Source organism: Nicotiana sylvestris, chromosome 12 (assembly GCF_000393655.2).
Source record: "Nicotiana sylvestris chromosome 12, ASM39365v2, whole genome shotgun sequence".
Taxonomy (NCBI): Eukaryota; Viridiplantae; Streptophyta; class Magnoliopsida; order Solanales; family Solanaceae; genus Nicotiana; species Nicotiana sylvestris.
In genome coordinates, this window is record NC_091068.1 from 9498713 (window position 1) to 9515281 (window position 16569).

The window sequence follows — 16569 nt, forward strand, 5'->3', positions numbered from 1 at the left end:
ACTGAATCCTCATCATTGACCCAACTTTTGTTAGTTATTAACTGTTTTAGGTATGTCTTCTCCACTTTTACCTTGTTTGAAAAGTAACTGCTCATTATCTTACTGACATAATTAGGAGTGTAACCAAAGTCTGTCACCTCAGTATGACATCTAAGACCAGTTATTACTACAAACTCTCTCAATCCAAAATTTAACCTCTCACCTTTTAACTCGGCTGAAAAACAAGAAGCATCAGATGATTTGAATTCATACTTCATAAGAAAATGAATAACTTGATTTTGCATGCATAAATTAGGAAATGACAGTAAATAACCAAATCATGTCTTCTTGAACATCTCCAAACCATTTGGAGACAAAAGCACTTTAATTTGGCTAGGAATGCTAGGGTCACATAATGTCTGGAATCTAAGCACTATATAATTAATATTATAAGATGCAAAAAAAAATGTCCATTCTGTAAAATTCAACAAATGTAATCTAACATTAATACTGTAATTAAAAAGCACTGATACATTTGTATTTTATCTACAAAATAACTTCAAAAATATACAAATATAACAACAATGTTAAACATATCAACAAATTTACAATTAATCTTCAAAATTAAGACAAATAATCTCACATAATTTCAGTGCTTAAAAACATAGATACATTTCCAATTTACATACAATATTTCTACAAAAATCTACAAAGCAAAAAAAAAAAAACAGCAACTGCAATGAAGCACTATTCTATCATGTACTAGTTCCAATTCAGGGTTAAAAGATCTAGTGCTAGAAGGTATGAACATATAAATAGTCAAAGATTATTATTTTTTTAATTTTGTAGTTTATTTGTAATTTTTTACTTCTTCAGTTTTCCTTGTGATAATATTTAACAGTATTGTAGTTGAAATAGTTATGTTGTATATAGATTGTATAATGCAATCGTTTAAGCTAAAATAGTTTTTTTAATCTAAATTTTAACCCATTGTTTAAAATATATTTATTTTGTAGCTACTGACTAATATGTGTTGGTGAGAACTGTACATGGCACTTCAAGGCAACTAGCATAAATGATTCTGCAATGTTCAAGGTCAGAAATTTCGACAGCCAACACACATGCTCTTCAATGGACAATACATTCATACAACGCAAACCTACTGCCATGGTAGTTGGTAGCATGATTATTCCAAAATATTCTGATCCTAAGACAATTTACACCCCCAAAGACATTCAATTTGACATGTTGTTTGAACACGGCGTGAATATAACCTACATGCAAGCCTAGAGAGCAAAGGAAAAGGCTACAGTTTTTGAGAGGTCATCCTGCTAACTCCTACAACAAATTGACTAGCTATTTATATATTCTAGAGAAGACTTATCCGGGGTCTGTAGTTAAATTGAAGAAGACAGACGATGACTGCTTCTTGTATGTATTTGTTGTGATTTGTACTTCAATCAGTGGTTGGGAATATTGTAGGCCAGTTGTAGTAGTTGATGGGACCTTTTTAAAGTCAGCATACAGGGGAATAATGTTAACAACCAGTACAATGGATGCATCATATACTGAAGTTTTATTTGTAGAAATATTGTAGCTTGTATGTTTTTTGTAGTACTTGCAGATTAATTGTAGATATATTGTAGAATAGTTGTAGTTTGTATATATATGTCTTCTTCTGCATTTTTACTGCAGCCAATTAATTTCTTCTTGCCACATAATGTAGGTACCATATTACCATTGGCATATGCTGTTGTTGATTCAGAGAATGACGCATCATGGAAGTGGTTTTTGAGCAATTCAAGCTCGCGTATGGTGAAAGACCAAATATTTGTGTTATTTCGGATCGGAATGAGAGTATCTTGAAGGCAACATCTATTGTTTATCCCGGCATGCCACATTATTCTTGCATGTGGCATATTTGGACAAATATACAGGCAAAGTTCAAGAAGGGACATCTTAAGCTAAGTGAATTATACTTTGCCACGGTGCAGTCATACACACTTGATGAATGTAATGAAAGGATGTCAAAGATCGAGGAGATTGACCCCCATGTTAAAGCATATTTATACGATATTGGATATCATAGATGGTCTCGAGTACATGCGACGGTGAACAAAACTTGGACTATAACATCAAACATTGCAGAGTCATTGAATGTTGTAACAAAATATGCAAGAGAGTTGCCGTTAGTAGAACTATTAGAGTATATGAGGACCCTTCTTGAATGTTGGATGAAAGAAAAGTTACTTAAAACAAAGGGAACATTCACATACCTTGGATACAAATTCAACAAAGAGTTGGATGACAACAGAACATTGGCGCACAAGCTTAGAGTAAGATCTGATTATTTATTGAATCAAATTCATAAACAACACAATGTAGATTTTTTGTAGATATGTTGTATATAGCTTGATTATAACCGTATATGAATTGTTTGTTTGTTTCTAATGTACTCGTAGGTGAAGGCTTCAACAAACTACATCCATACAGTAATAGATGGTGTGAGGCACTATATTGTTTGTCTTGAAAACAAGAAATGTAGTTGTGGGCAATTCCAGCTTGATGAACTAGCTTGTCCACATGCTTTGGCTGCTTTAAGACATAGGGATGAGTATTTTGAACAATATTATTCTCCTTATTACACAAGGGCGAACCTCTTGCGTACTTATGAAATACCAGTAAATCCGCTGCCTGATGAAAACAAATGGAATGTGCCACAACATATAACTAAAGAAGTAGTAAATCCACCTAAGGGAGGAAAAATGCAGCCAGGAAGATCTCAAAAAGAAAGATACAAAACATATAATGAAATAAATTCAAAGAAGTACAAGGTTTCATGCGGCAATTGCGGAGGAGGAGGGCATAACAAAAGATCTTGCAAGAATGCACCTAGAAAGAAATAAAATTTTATTTAGTTAACAGAATATTTCATAAAATTTGTTGGTTAGTTCTGGATAACAGATTTTGATGTGTAATCGTTGGTGTTTTTTAAGATCATTATGTAGTTAGTTAGGATTTTTCTATATTGAGATAATACTTTCATAGATTGATTTGTTTATGAATGTTTTCTATATATATAATCTAGAGCTTTTTTACTATATATGGAATCCTTTACATAGTTGTTAATATGTTTTTACAGTTTATCTACAATAAAATTACAAAAAAATATATTATCTGGAAATTACAGAGTATATACATTATAAATCTGTAGGAAAGTAGTTAAAAACTTAAAATATTGTAGATGAAATATTATTTACATTCAAAAAATGAATATAAAAGAAACAAAACACACTATTAAAATTATCTACAAATACAACTACAAAAAACTACAATATCTATAGCTGACATAATATATAGATTAAAATTCAAGTAGAAAGAAGCTTATGGTGAAAATAATGTAGATCAGAATAACTGTATAAAATTTCAGTTGGAAAGGATTTAAATGCTAAAAATAATGAAGATCAAGTACTGTAAAGATTCAACAAGTGAATATAAACCCAACAGAATGTTCCATTTGAACTACAATACTCGATAAGAAAAAAAAGAAACAAAGGCTAATATAATTGTAGCACAAGTCTGCTACAATTAAAACATGCTCCCTCTGTTTCAATTTATGTGAACCTATTTTCTTTTTAGTCCGTGACAAAAAGAATGACCTCTTTTCCTATTTGGAAATAATTTAACTTTATGCAATGATTTATAGCCACACAAAATATATGTGCTTCATTTTACACCACAAGTTCAAAAGTCTTCTCTCTTTTCTTAAACTGCGTGCCTAGTCAAATGAGTCCACATAAATTGAAACGGAGGGAGTAATAAATTGTTCAAAAACTTGTCTACCATCTTTCTTATAAACTAGCATCAACTGCACAATTGTACTACATGCTCCATTCAAAACATTACAACTACTTCTTCTTCCTCTGGACTCGTGTTTTCTCATTCAAAGCTGGTGCACCTTTCCTCCTTGCCAATTTGCCTGTCACTTCATTATCACTAATTGCCCCATGCTCCTGTTTCTTTCTAGCATAGTCCCAAAGTAGCGCTCCATAGCGTCTATGGTGTTGGTCAATATCAGAAAGGTTTTCTTGCGGAATTGATAATTCTCCAATACTAACATACTCTGCAAAGGCAACAACAAATACATCACAATCGCTGCAAAATATAAAAATATTAATATTTACTAAACCATCAGAAAAAGGGTTAAATGTATAGAAATAAAGAAGATTTTTGTTACAGTGATCCTTCTTTTTGCTGTGGTATCTCTCCGACGATCCACTGATATTAAGAGGGTCGGTAACAACTTTCTCAATGTATGCTTTGGCATTCTTGAAGTTGATGTCTTTACGCTTCCCATAAAACCCGGAGCATGACAAATACAAATGGATAATAATAGAAAACTTGTTGACACAAGATTCAACAATAGGGTGATTGTGTGAAGAGACCATGGAATCATACGCATAAAGACACCTTTCTGTAATGTCAAAAACAACCAACACCCAGTGGAATTTTTCTACAATATTGACGGGCATGATGACATAATCAACTTCATCTCATGCAACATTTGCGAGTATTCTATACCCTAATATATATTCTGCAACAACGTCCTGGGTTTTGACAATAGAAAACTTCTTTTCTTGAGGAGAATTTTTGAACTTTTCATAAATTTGATCAATCTTAGTCTTTCACACACAATCTGTTGTAGTAAATCTGGTCTTGTTGTGGGGGTCATACTTGCTTCTTTTTCTCAAGTAATACATTAGAACATTAATGTGCTGCAACAAAATCTACAAGTTATCTCAAAATATTATACACAAAACTACAAATAACTACAATTCATATACAATCAGAATACAAAACATCTATTCATTCAGAATACAAACTATCTACAAATTATCTACAAAAAATCTACAAATCAAATACATTGAATCTTACCAAGTCATTAAGGACTTGTCCTGGGTGTGCCAGGGAAAAGAACCGCTCCTTCTTGTCAACCTTTTCAACTCCAAGATCCAACCAAGGCTTAATTTGGTTGTCCTTTATAGAATACGAAGCCTTCCTCCTATATAAACAAATAGAAAATAAAATAAAATTATTGAATGAAATGGATGTGTAAAAGATGAATACTGAAATAAAAGTGTCAAATTGTGCAACCTAACCTCTTTGGACCTGCGTCGGTACCGTGGTATAACCACTTATGGAATTGATCCAACAAATCAGGGTCTACATTTTGACCAATAACACTAGTAAACGGGTGCTTGAGGTGAAATATTTGAGGTCCAACCGAGGTGCTGCCACCAGAACTGTATAAAGGGAGAAATGGTGATCGGGCGTGCTTTCGCGGCTGCCTTGTTCTACCTTGATGCACGAGTGTTGTTTCATTGGGTATAGGCTCGCCAAACTTAACCAACTGGGAGAAGTTATCAGGCAGTTCGAAATCATCAAGAGTAACCTCCTTCTTCTCACCTCCGGATTCTTCTGAATCACCTACATTCACATACTCTGCCTCTTCACCTACATTGTCATCTTCCGGATTCTGTTGTTCTCTTTGAGCTGCTATTGTCACTCCGTGAATTGGATATTGTTTATGCATGTCTTCCCTCTATGTAACACTATGTATATATAACTTAATAGAATGGTAAAAATATTGAAACAAAAAGAAAATATCTCTAAAAACAATTTCATACCTGCATTCTCTTCATCAACTACCCCTTCAAAATGTGTATATAAATCAACACGTGCTGGATGATTTTCTTCACCAAGTGCACATTCAACATGTTCTATTTTTTTCATTAAAAATATTAAATAATACTGGATAGTATTGGCTTGACAATTTATGAAGATATGAAGGTGTGTCATAATATCTACATAAATCTGTATAGTTGTGCCAATAAACTGGATTTAATTGTATATAATGTGTATATATAATGTAGACAAATTGTAGTTATGTTGTAGATAATTTGTAGTTATTTTGTATCTAATTGTAGATATACTGGAGATATATTGTAGATACCTGTTTTGCTGGGGCTGACCTGCTCTGGTTCACCACTATTAAACTGAAATTGCTGATTGTTCTTGTCTTTTGGTTGGTCAGTATTTTTTGTTGAACTCCCAGCAAACTGTAAGTTTTATATTAGTTAGGATATATATTTTAGAGGTGACATAAATAGTTTTGTTAATATGATTAAAATTAAAATGTTACCTTTGAATCAACTTGATCATTTGGATTGTTTATCACCTGCAAAACAGTCTTGACTGAATCCTTTATTAGGTCTCGAAGGCTACCTAGTTCATCAAATACATCTTTCCTAAAATCTTCAAACTTTTCATCGACCTACATAATTAAAAAAATACATAGTTAACTTCAGAAATATGTATTAAAAAGCAGATACACTATTATATATAATCACAATGCTTTTTTAGGACTACATGTTACCTTCTCAACACCGCTTTTTAACTTTTTTATTTTACGAAGAATATACTCTTTTTCCTCTTTTACAATTGATTCTTTGAGTTCCAATGGAGGAGCATCAACTTTTGGATTCTCAGAAACATGTTCAACCTCTTCAATTGTGTACTCAACTTTATCAGGCAAAGACATCACTGAAAGCTCTTCAGGTGATTCATTTATGTTGGTGAACTGAATGGTGAAAAAAATAAATTAGCTTGTTTAAGGCAGAGTATGTATACAAATTATAGATATTTTGTAGATAAATTGTATTATCATAAATAAAGTCCATTTACCTTCATCCATTCAGGCTTGATCATTTTGTCTCCAATTGCAGCTAACCGAATCTGACCCTTAGTAGCTGACCAGTTTAGTATGCGAGGGATTGAATTAGAAATCATTGTAGCTATTTCAATGTTGACGGAGGAGCAACACTCATACAATCATACTTGCATGGCTAGGGGGGATCCTTGAATGAGATAAGAATGAACGAAAGGATTTAGCCTGTGCCTAACTGATTCGATCGACTATCTGTAAGACTGAATACCCCATGGAAATAACTCGTACTTACCGGATTCCACCAAATAAAACCTAAAATGATCTACCAACCCAATATGGTTTCTCTCTGAAGGAAAAATGTAGAATTCTATGAGATATAGAATACATAACTTTACTGCATCCTCATCATTGATCCAGCTTTTGTTGGTTACTATATGTTTTAGGTATGTCTTCTCCACTTTTACCTTGTTTGAAAAGTAACTGCTCATTATCTTACTGACATAATTAGGAGTGTAACCAAAGTCTGTCACCTCAGTATGACATCTAAGACCAATTATTACTGCAAACTCTCTCAATCCAAATGTCACGACCCCAATCCCGGGTCGTGATGGGCCCAACACGATGCTAGGCATGCGTGACCAATTCGTCACTCATAATCCCTTATGTAGAACTCATTACCAATTAATAGGATTTAATGCCAAATTAACATGATTATAAATCTGTAGTAATAGATAAACAGTACGAAAAATCCATAAAATATCAATATAAATCCCACCGATCTGGTGTCACGAGCCAAATGCCTCTAATACAAGTCTATGTAGCAATCTATACATAGAGTTGTCTAGAACGCGGAAAATAAAGAGGATAAGGGGAGAAATTGGGTCCTGCGGACGCCATGCAGCTACCTCGATGACTCTGGAATAAGCTGAACAGTAGCAGAAAGCTCAAACTATGCCTCCGGGATACCTGTATCTGCACACATGGTGCAGGGAGTAAAGTGAGTACTCCAACTCAGTGAGTAATAGAAATAAATAATGACTGACGGAAAGAAAACTCGTAAAACACTACGCAGTTCTATATTAAAATAGTGAGAATATCAAAAACAGCAACTGAATGAAGAAGTCAGTTAAAAGTCCTTTAAGCCAGTATTCATTTCATTTAATCCTCACGATAACCAAATCATATTTGTACTGTTGCGGCGTGCAACCCGATCCATATAGTATACTGCTGCGGCGCGCAGCCCGATCCATATATATATATATACTGCTGCGCGTGCAGCCTGATCCAAGAATAGTCGACTGCGCTCACTGGGGGTGTGCAGACTCCGGAGGGGCTCCTTCAGCCCAAGCGCTATACTACTGTGGCGTGCAGTCCGACCCATATAATATACTACTGCGGCGTGCAGTCCGATCCATATAATATACTACTGCGGCGTGCAGTCCGATCCATATAATATACTACTGCGGCGTGTAGTCCGATCCGCATAAATATATATACTGCTGCGGCGTGCAACCCGATCCATAGCATATCAAATACCCTCACAATGGGGTTCTCGACCCCTCTCAGTCAATATAGACTTGGCCTCTCGGGCACACTAAGATAAGACGGGGTTCTCAACCCACACGTTACTCTCATTAGGATTTAACAATTTCTAAAGCTGGTTCATATTATGTTTATCAGTTAAGAACATGACTGAGGGTATGATTTCGACAAGAAAAGTGAGGTCAACTAATACAAATGCCCCCTAAGGGTTTTACAGATCGGCACAAGGCCCCAAACATGGCAACTAGCCCATAATATAATGATATTAATTAAGTCTCAGTCAAAAGTACAGTAGAGTCATCAAACGGGATGGACCGAGTCCAAATCCCCAGTAGTAACAGACCCCACGCTCATCATACAACGTGTGTCTCATCTCAACATAGCACCACGTTGTGCAAATCCGGGGTTTCAAACTTTTAGAACATCATTTATAACCATTACTCATCTCAAGCAGGCCGAAATCCTAGCTCGCTACTCCCTTGCCTCGCAAATCAACCTTCTCGAGCGTTGAATCTGATCAAAACCACAAGTAATACGTTACAATAGGCTAAGGGAATACATCCCAATCGAAAAGACTCGAAAAATATCAAAAATCACGAAGTTGGCAAAACCCGAGCTCCGGGCCCACTTCTCGAAAAATCAGAAAATTGACATCACCGGATTCCTTATCTCGCCACGAGTCTATATATATCAAATTTACCGAAATCCGAGCTCAAATGCTCCCTCAAACCCCCAAATTTCTATTTCAAAAGTCAAGCCCTAATCCTTCCCCTTTTAATCAAATTTCCATGAATTTAGATGTTGAATCTACAATTAAATGACGTTTCTAGGCCATAGGACTCACCTCCAATCGATTCCCAGTCGAAACCCTATTTAATACTCGTCAAAAGCTCCCAAGGTTACTCAACAATGGAGTAAATGGGACTTGGTTCGCGGGTGAAATGTTTATTAAACCCTTCTGTCAGCCCAGATTTTACTCTATGCGATCGCATCCAAGCCTCTGCGATCGCATAACTCAACTTTCCCAGCCCTCCAAAATGTCCTATGCAAATGCGACCCCTTAACTGCGATCGCACTGCTTCACCAATCAAACCTACGTGATCGCATACACTACTCCGCGATCGCATTGAACAAAGTACCCCTCAGAACCTCAGGTCCATTTAACACTACGCGATCGCATTACTCCTCATGCGATCGCAATGAACAACCTCCTCAACCTATGCGATCGCATACCCTATTCCACGATAGAATTGAGCAATCAGAACGGACTTCCCCAAACCTTCTATGCGATCACAATTGCACTGCTGCGATCGTAGAGAACAAAAATGTTCTGCAACACTCAGCTGAAATCTGCAACTTCAAAACCAAGATTGGTTCGATTGACCATCCGAAATCACCCCGAGGCCCCCGGAACCTCAACCAAAAGTGCTAACCCATCCTAAAACATCATTCAAACTTGTTCCAGTCATCAAAACACCACAAACAACACAAAAACTATCAAATTACATCGGATTCAAGCCTAAATTTCTTAAAAACTTCCGAAATACGCATTTGATAAAAAACCTGACCAAAACACCTCCGAATGATCTGAAATTTTGCACACACATCCAAAATCACCTAACGAAGCTACTGCAACTCTCGGAATTCCATTCCGACTCCCGTATCAAAATTTCACCTACCAACCGAAATTCGCCAAAATACTAACTTCGCCAATTCAAGCCTAATTCTACTCCGGAACTCCAAAATCAATTCCGATCACACTCATAAGCCACATATCAACCCCTGAAGCTAACCGAATCACCGGAAATCACATCCGAGACCTCTAACTCAATAGTCAACATCCAGTTGACTTTTTCAAAACAAGTCTTCCTTAAAAGGACAAAGTGTCTCATTTCCTATCAAAACAAATCCGATTTAACTCTAACAAATCGAATACCGATAACGAAACATGAAGAAGCATAAAATGGGAGAAACGGGGCAGTAACTCACGTGACGACGGGCTGGGTCGTCCCACCAAAATTTAACCTCTCACCTTTTAACTCAGCTGAAAAATAGGAAGCATCAGATGATTTCAATTCATACTTCATAAAAAGATGAATAGCTTGATTTTGCATGCATAAATTGGAAAATGCCAGTAAATAACCAAAGCATGTCTTCTTGAACAACTTCAAACCATTTGGAGAAAAAAGCGCTTTAATTTGGCTAGGAATGCTAGGGTCACATAATGTTTGGAATCCAAGCACTATATAATCAACATTATGGGATGCAAAAAAATGTCCATTATGTAAAATTCAACAAATGTAATCTAACATTAATACAGTTATTAAAAAGCATTGATACATTTATATTTTATCTACAAAATAACTCCAAAAATATACAAATATAACAACAATGTAAAACATACTAAATTTACAATTAATCTTCAAATTAAGACAAATAATCTCACATAATTTCAGTGCTTAAAAACATAGATACATTTGCAATTTACATACAACATTTCTACAAAAATCTACAAAGAAAAAAAAAACAGATCATGTAGATTTTTTTAACAACTAAAACAAGCGAAATAAGTAGTGAAGAAATTACAAAATTCTTACCTTCCCCAATGAGTGTTTTCGAACATTTTTACGAGATTTAACACTAGGGATTTTTTTTGAATTTTTCTTCTTTTTGGGAGTTTTTGAAATGGGAGGCACCTTAGCTTTCTTTCCAGGTTTACTGATAGGCACATCTTCTACAATATCATCATCGAACACTATCTCTTTTCGTTTTCCATCCGCTTGTTTGATTGGCCTCGAAGATTCTCCAACATCGAAATCATGTTTTTGTTTAGTTCTAGCTTCAACCTTGATTTGACGCGGAGAAACACTATGCTTCATATCTACAATTGCATGTGCAGATTTCCCTTGTTTTTTGGGTGAATGTGGCGATAATACACCCTAATCGAAAGAAGGTATATCAGCTTCTAGATCTTTTTAGGGCTGTGCTTTGAAGTTTTGTTCTTCTTCATTGAAAAAATTTGAAGCTGAAGATAAATGTGCGTATGAACTTTGAAGATTTTACTTCAACTTTGACTGGTTTGTGGAAGAAAAACTTTGATTTTGGTCGTTAATGATAGATGGTTACCTTTGTTAATGGTAAACCTTGTTTTTCTGGTTACCTTTGGTTGTTAATGGAATATACACCTTATGGTATATAATTGATAATTGAGTATACTAAATGTAATTATTTCAAACCTTAAATATTGAGGGTAATATAGTTTTCTATATGACATAAGAATGTAAAAATTCCTTAATTTTATTAGTTCAAACCTTTAAAAGTTATCCTAAAATTCAAAATTTTCAGTTTAAACTTCACATGCTGTCCCTAAATTCGATCATAATATCACAATTTTTATTTTGCCAATCCGAACTTAAGTTTCCTAAAATTCAACTTTTCAGTTCAAACTATAGGACAATAAAACTGAAAATTCCAAATGGAATTCATTCTTTCAGAAATAGATATCCAATTTCACACCCACCTAATGTGAAAATGTTGAGGGTGTTTAATAGGTTATATCTCAAAACTTTAGGAGTTAACCATAATTTAACCTTACTCTCGGGGTTGGAATATAATTACTACGTACATCTTTCTTTCCTCTTTCACATTTCTCTTCCCTCACCGGTCTCCGACTACACATCCGACAAAAAAATGGCCGACGATACAGAAAAAACAAAATCCGACGCCGGCGCCGAATCCGAACATGAGCCCGAAGCTAAAGCGTTACGACTCAAAAACCTAGCGGAGCAGAAATACAACTCCGGCAACCTAAAATTAGCTCTCAAATACGCAAAACGAGCTCACCGTCTCAACCCTAACCTCAACGGTGTTTCTGAAATGCTCACTTCGTTCAAAATCCTCCGTACATCCACCATTAACGCCGCTAACACTTCAGTTCTCCCTGACTACTATAAAATCCTCCAGATCGAACGGTTCTCACACATAAACACCATAAAAACACAGTACAAAAAGCTAGCCCTAACGCTACACCCTGACAAGAACTCTTACGTGGCATCAGAGGAGGCGTTTAAGCTTGTTAACGAAGCGTTTAGGGTTTTATCGGATAAGATTAGGAGGAAGGAGTATGATGTGAAACTTAGGGTTTCTATGCAGTCGGATTTAATGGCTGAGGAGGGTAGTGAAGCGGGTGAAACAACGACGTTTTGGACGGCGTGTTCGGGGTGTAGATTGTTGCATCAGTTTGAGAGGAAGTATTTAGGGCATAATTTAATGTGTCCAAGTTGTAAGAAAAGTTTTGAGGCGATTGAGGTAGAAGGAAATAGTGAAAATTTAGGGGTTTCTGAACGGACAAGAGTGAGTGCTAGGATTAAGGCCAGGAAAAGTGTGAATTTGGGGTTTTCAAGAAATGGGGAGTTAGGGGGGAAGGGGAAAATGGGGAGTGTTGGTGAGGTTTTGAAGAGGCCGAGAGGAAAAATGACGAGAAATGTTGATGAAAATGGTGTTAGCGATAAGGGTGTAAGGGCAAAGAGGGCGGCGGAAGTAAGGAATGTGGACGCGGAAGGAGATGTTGAGAGTGATGATTGTTTGATTGAAGGGTTGAGATCGAGGACTAAGGGTAAGGTGAGAATTGGTGATGGAATTGAGGTTGTAGGGGCAAAGAGGGCGGTGAAAGTAAGAAATCTTAATATGGAAGGAGATGTTGAGAGCGATGATGGTTTGATTAAAGAGTTGAGGTCAAGGAGTAAGAGTAAGGTGAGGAATGTAGGTGAAGGGGAGGAAGAGACAATGACATTAGCTGAGATGCAAATGTTAGTAAAGAAGAAGGTGAATAAGGAAAAGGTGGAGGTAGAAGAGAAGGGAGAAAAAAAGGCGGAGATTGATAAGGCGGTGAACTTTAATTTAACGGAAAAGGTAAGCGAGGAAAGAAAGGAGACGAATTTGAGTTTGATAGAGGAGGAAGATGAAGTGGAAATGGAGAGGCTGATTGCAAGAGTGAGAGAGAAGAGGGTGAGGCGTGAGTCGTTAAAGGGGCATGGTTTGGAGCATGGAGGAAAAGGAAGGGATTTAAGTAGCAAGAGGGGTGGTAAAGGGTCAAGGCAGGATGATTTGGAGATAGTGGCTGAGAATGAAAAGGAGGAAAATGAGAAGGCGATGAAGTTCAATTTAATGGAAAAGGAAAGTGAGAAAAGAAAGGACACTGATTTGAATTTGATAGAAGAGGAAGATGAATTGGAGATGGAGAAGCTTATTGCGAGGGTTAGAGAGAAGAGGGTGAGGCGTGAGTCGTTAAAGGGGGATGGTTTGGAGGATGGAGGAAGAAGGGATTTAAGTAGCAAGAGGGGTGGTAAAGGGTCAAGGCAGGATGAGTCAGAGATAATGGAAGAGAACGAGGAAGAGGAGAATGAGAAGGCGATGAAGTTCAATTTGATGGAAAAGGAAAGTGAGAAAAGAAAGGAGACTGATTTGAGTTTGATAGAAGAGGAAGATGAAGTGGAGATGGAGAATCTTATTGCGAGGGTGAGAGAGAAGAGGGTGAGGAGTGAGTCGTTAAAGGGGGATGGTCTGGTGGAGGATAGAGGAAGAAGAAGGGTTTCAAATAGGAAGAAGGGTAAAGGGTCCAGGCAGGAAGAAAATGAGGAAAATAAGGGGATGAAGTTTAATGTAGCGGAAATGGAAAGTGAGAAAAGAAAGGAGGCTGATTTGAGTTTGATAGAAAAGGAAGATGAATTGGAGATGGGGACACCGATTGCGAGGGTGAGAGAGAAGAGGGTGAGGCATGATTTGTTAAAAGGGGATGGTTCGGAGGATGGAGGAAGAAGAAGGGTTTCGAGTAGCAAGAGGGGTAAAGGGTGTTGGCAGGATGTTTTGGAGACAATGGCAGTGGAGACTTTTGATCTTTATAATTTTGACAAGGATAGAGTAGAGAGGAGTTTCAAGAAAGGACAAGTATGGGCTGTTTATGACGATGATGGAATGCCAAGGGATTACGCTTTGATTGATGATGTTATTTCTGTGCATCCCTTTGAGGTGAAATTGAGTAGGCTGGAGTTCCAAAGTAATAGTGATGAGGCACTGCTACATTGGGGGAAAATGGGTTTTCATATTTCTTGTGGGAAGTTTAAGGTGTCTAGGCATGCTTTGGTTAAATCTTTGAAGAAGTTTTCACATGTTGTTGATTGTGAAAGAGCAGCAAGAGAGTTGTATAGGATTTACCCCTCGAAAGGTTCAGTATGGGCATTGTATAAAGAGAGTGCTTTAGGTACTGGCAGCAAGACTCTAATGGTTGAGGATAAGCAATCTTATGATATTGTTGTATCTTTGAGTAGTTACACTGACTTACATGGCGTGAGTATTGCATATCTTGAAAAAGTTGATGGGTTTAGAACGATTTTCAAGAGGAGAGAGATTGGGGCTCGTGCTGTTAAGTTGTTAGGGAAGGATGAGCTCGGGTTGTTTTCGCATCGGATTCCTGCAAGGAAGCTATCTGATGAAGAAGCCTCAAACATCTCCAAGAACTGCTGGGAAGTGGATCCTGCTTCATTGCCTCACGAGCTCCTAGCTATTTGGGGGAGTTAAAGTGTGTGCATATCAGATCGAAATGGACTTCTTGCTCTCAGCTATTACCTCTTGAGATCCATTTTAGGTAAAAACGGTATGGATTGAGCATGATGTTCTTCTAAATCAGTCTGTTATTAGAAAGTACTCTGCTCACATATCAAATTGTATCTGGTTCCTTGCCATCCTTGTAAATAGAACAATGATGGTCCACATCAGACCAACATGGCCTTTTTGTATCGTATTACACTTCCGCATTTGATACACCTCCATGCCTGTTGATAAAATACACCTTAGTTATTCCCGGAAATAAATAAGATGTAGTAAAAACATTCAGAAATACTGACAAAAATATGGAGCCATCTTGCTTCTCATCACCTTATATACACTTTTCCTACTGCAGATATTTATTTCGCTCTTGGTTATTCATGACATAACAATCATCAGTTCTATTTGCAGTAAAACAGTTTTTGTGGAATATACTTTTGATAACCATTGCTGATGGAATATTTTCCTTGTCAAATTTTTTGTTGATATTCAAAAGACCCTCTATCACCTTCATGCTTACCTCCCTATTGCTGTTAATTGTAGTTGGCCTAGATGTATGAGGAGAGTTGGTCAAAGTAGTCCAAAAAGCATAAGATGCAGCCTATGGAAAAAGCACCAACTTCTCCAGTTAAGCAGTGGGAGCAAGTGGTGGATCTATACCGGAGTAGTGAGGACAGTTTCCTGAGAAACTTCATTTGTCGCCCTTCAGATTTTGGAGATTTTCACTTCTTCTCTTTGAACGTCAATTGTTCTAATAGTAGCTTCTTTGCCTTTGATGGTGGAAATTGGTTCTTTTAGAGGAGCATATGTAACATTTTAGTAGTTGTTATTGTGTCTGCAGATTTTGTACTCTCCTAGTGAGTCTCCAGGAGCAAGAGACCTTAATGGTCCTGTAAGTTTGGGGTGACATTAACCTGATCTGTAAATCTGATACATACCATTAGTGGTCCTCTTTGTTGCAAAAGTGAGGTTCACTTTAGTCAACCCTAGATAGAAATTTTATACAGCAGTGTGACCGCATGCTTGAATTTAGTAGTTACTGAAATGAACAAGGCTTTCATCTTCCAGATAAGACAATCATCAAAATGACAAGGCCTTACATGATTTCTCCTGATTTTCTCCTTTTGTAGGTCAATCTCTCTTATGTTGTTGCATTTACTCAAGAAATAGACCATTTGATCATCTCTTCACCGGTATTGGATTAAGCGGATAGCGAGCTTCTCAATAAGAACTGCAGACTCAGGTATTTGTCCAGGAATTTTAAATTCCGAAGGAAAGACATGGGAATTCTTTATAAACTCAAGGTTGCATGATTCTTTGGTAGAAAGTATTAGGTTTTTTTTTGCTATGTTCAGATTCAGAACTCATTGAGGGGCACTGCTGGCATAAGAAAGTTACAGGGTTGCATATAAGAAATTTGCAACCTTTTGACATGGTAACAGATGAGTCCGCTAAATGTGGCAACAGGAAAGAACTAGCTGCATCAAAAAGTGGATATTCCTCAAGTTGTACAGAGTTAGTTGCCTCCATCTAATACCGTCCTATTCCTCTCCTTTGGAAGGATCCATATCAGTACAACTCGAAACATCCCATGCCCCGCGTCTACAATCAAACAATTTTGACGCAAACAATCAAATAATTGAGAGATAAAGACAATCAACATTTATATTCCAATGCACCAAATCACTTTTGACGTAAACAAATAGCTGAATATAATC

General features: G+C 36.8%; 2 protein-coding genes across 6 annotated transcripts; both read left to right on the plus strand.

Annotated features, from left to right (window-relative positions):
• Positions 1 to 1757: 1757 nt before the first annotated feature.
• Positions 1758 to 2885, plus strand: LOC138882659 (uncharacterized). Its single transcript, XM_070163267.1, has 2 exons — positions 1758 to 2315; positions 2442 to 2885. Exons 1-2 carry the CDS (start codon positions 1758 to 1760, stop codon positions 2883 to 2885), a joined length of 1002 nt encoding a protein of 333 aa, XP_070019368.1.
• An 8935-nt stretch (positions 2886 to 11820) lies between these two features.
• Positions 11821 to 16290, plus strand: LOC104212078 (uncharacterized). Of its 5 annotated transcripts, XM_070165029.1 has the most exons (4): positions 11821 to 14891; positions 15395 to 15815; positions 15982 to 16094; positions 16207 to 16290. In XM_070165029.1, the coding sequence occupies exon 1, from the start codon at positions 11939 to 11941 to the stop codon at positions 14822 to 14824; it is 2886 nt and encodes a 961-aa protein (XP_070021130.1). In that variant the 5' UTR covers positions 11821 to 11938; the 3' UTR covers positions 14825 to 14891; positions 15395 to 15815; positions 15982 to 16094; positions 16207 to 16290. The 5 variants fall into 5 exon arrangements, with proteins under 5 accessions (XP_070021130.1, XP_009759562.1, XP_009759561.1 ...); XM_009761260.2 differs by having other exon boundaries at positions 11821 to 14900; positions 15982 to 16290; XM_009761259.2 differs by having other exon boundaries at positions 15982 to 16290.
• Positions 16291 to 16569: the final 279 nt, after the last annotated feature.

What these genes read in the sequence shown, in the direction of transcription:
- LOC104212078 (XM_009761260.2), top strand. Translation starts at nt 11,939, where the DNA reads ATGGCCGACGATACAGAAAAAACAAAATCCGACGCCGGCGCCGAATCC.
- LOC138882659 (XM_070163267.1), top strand. Translation starts at nt 1,758, where the DNA reads ATGGAAGTGGTTTTTGAGCAATTCAAGCTCGCGTATGGTGAAAGACCA. An exon ending in CATTGGCGCACAAGCTTAGA is followed by an intron (nt 2,316 to 2,441) that starts GTAAGATCTGAT and finishes ATGTACTCGTAG; the next exon opens with GTGAAGGCTTCAACAAACTA.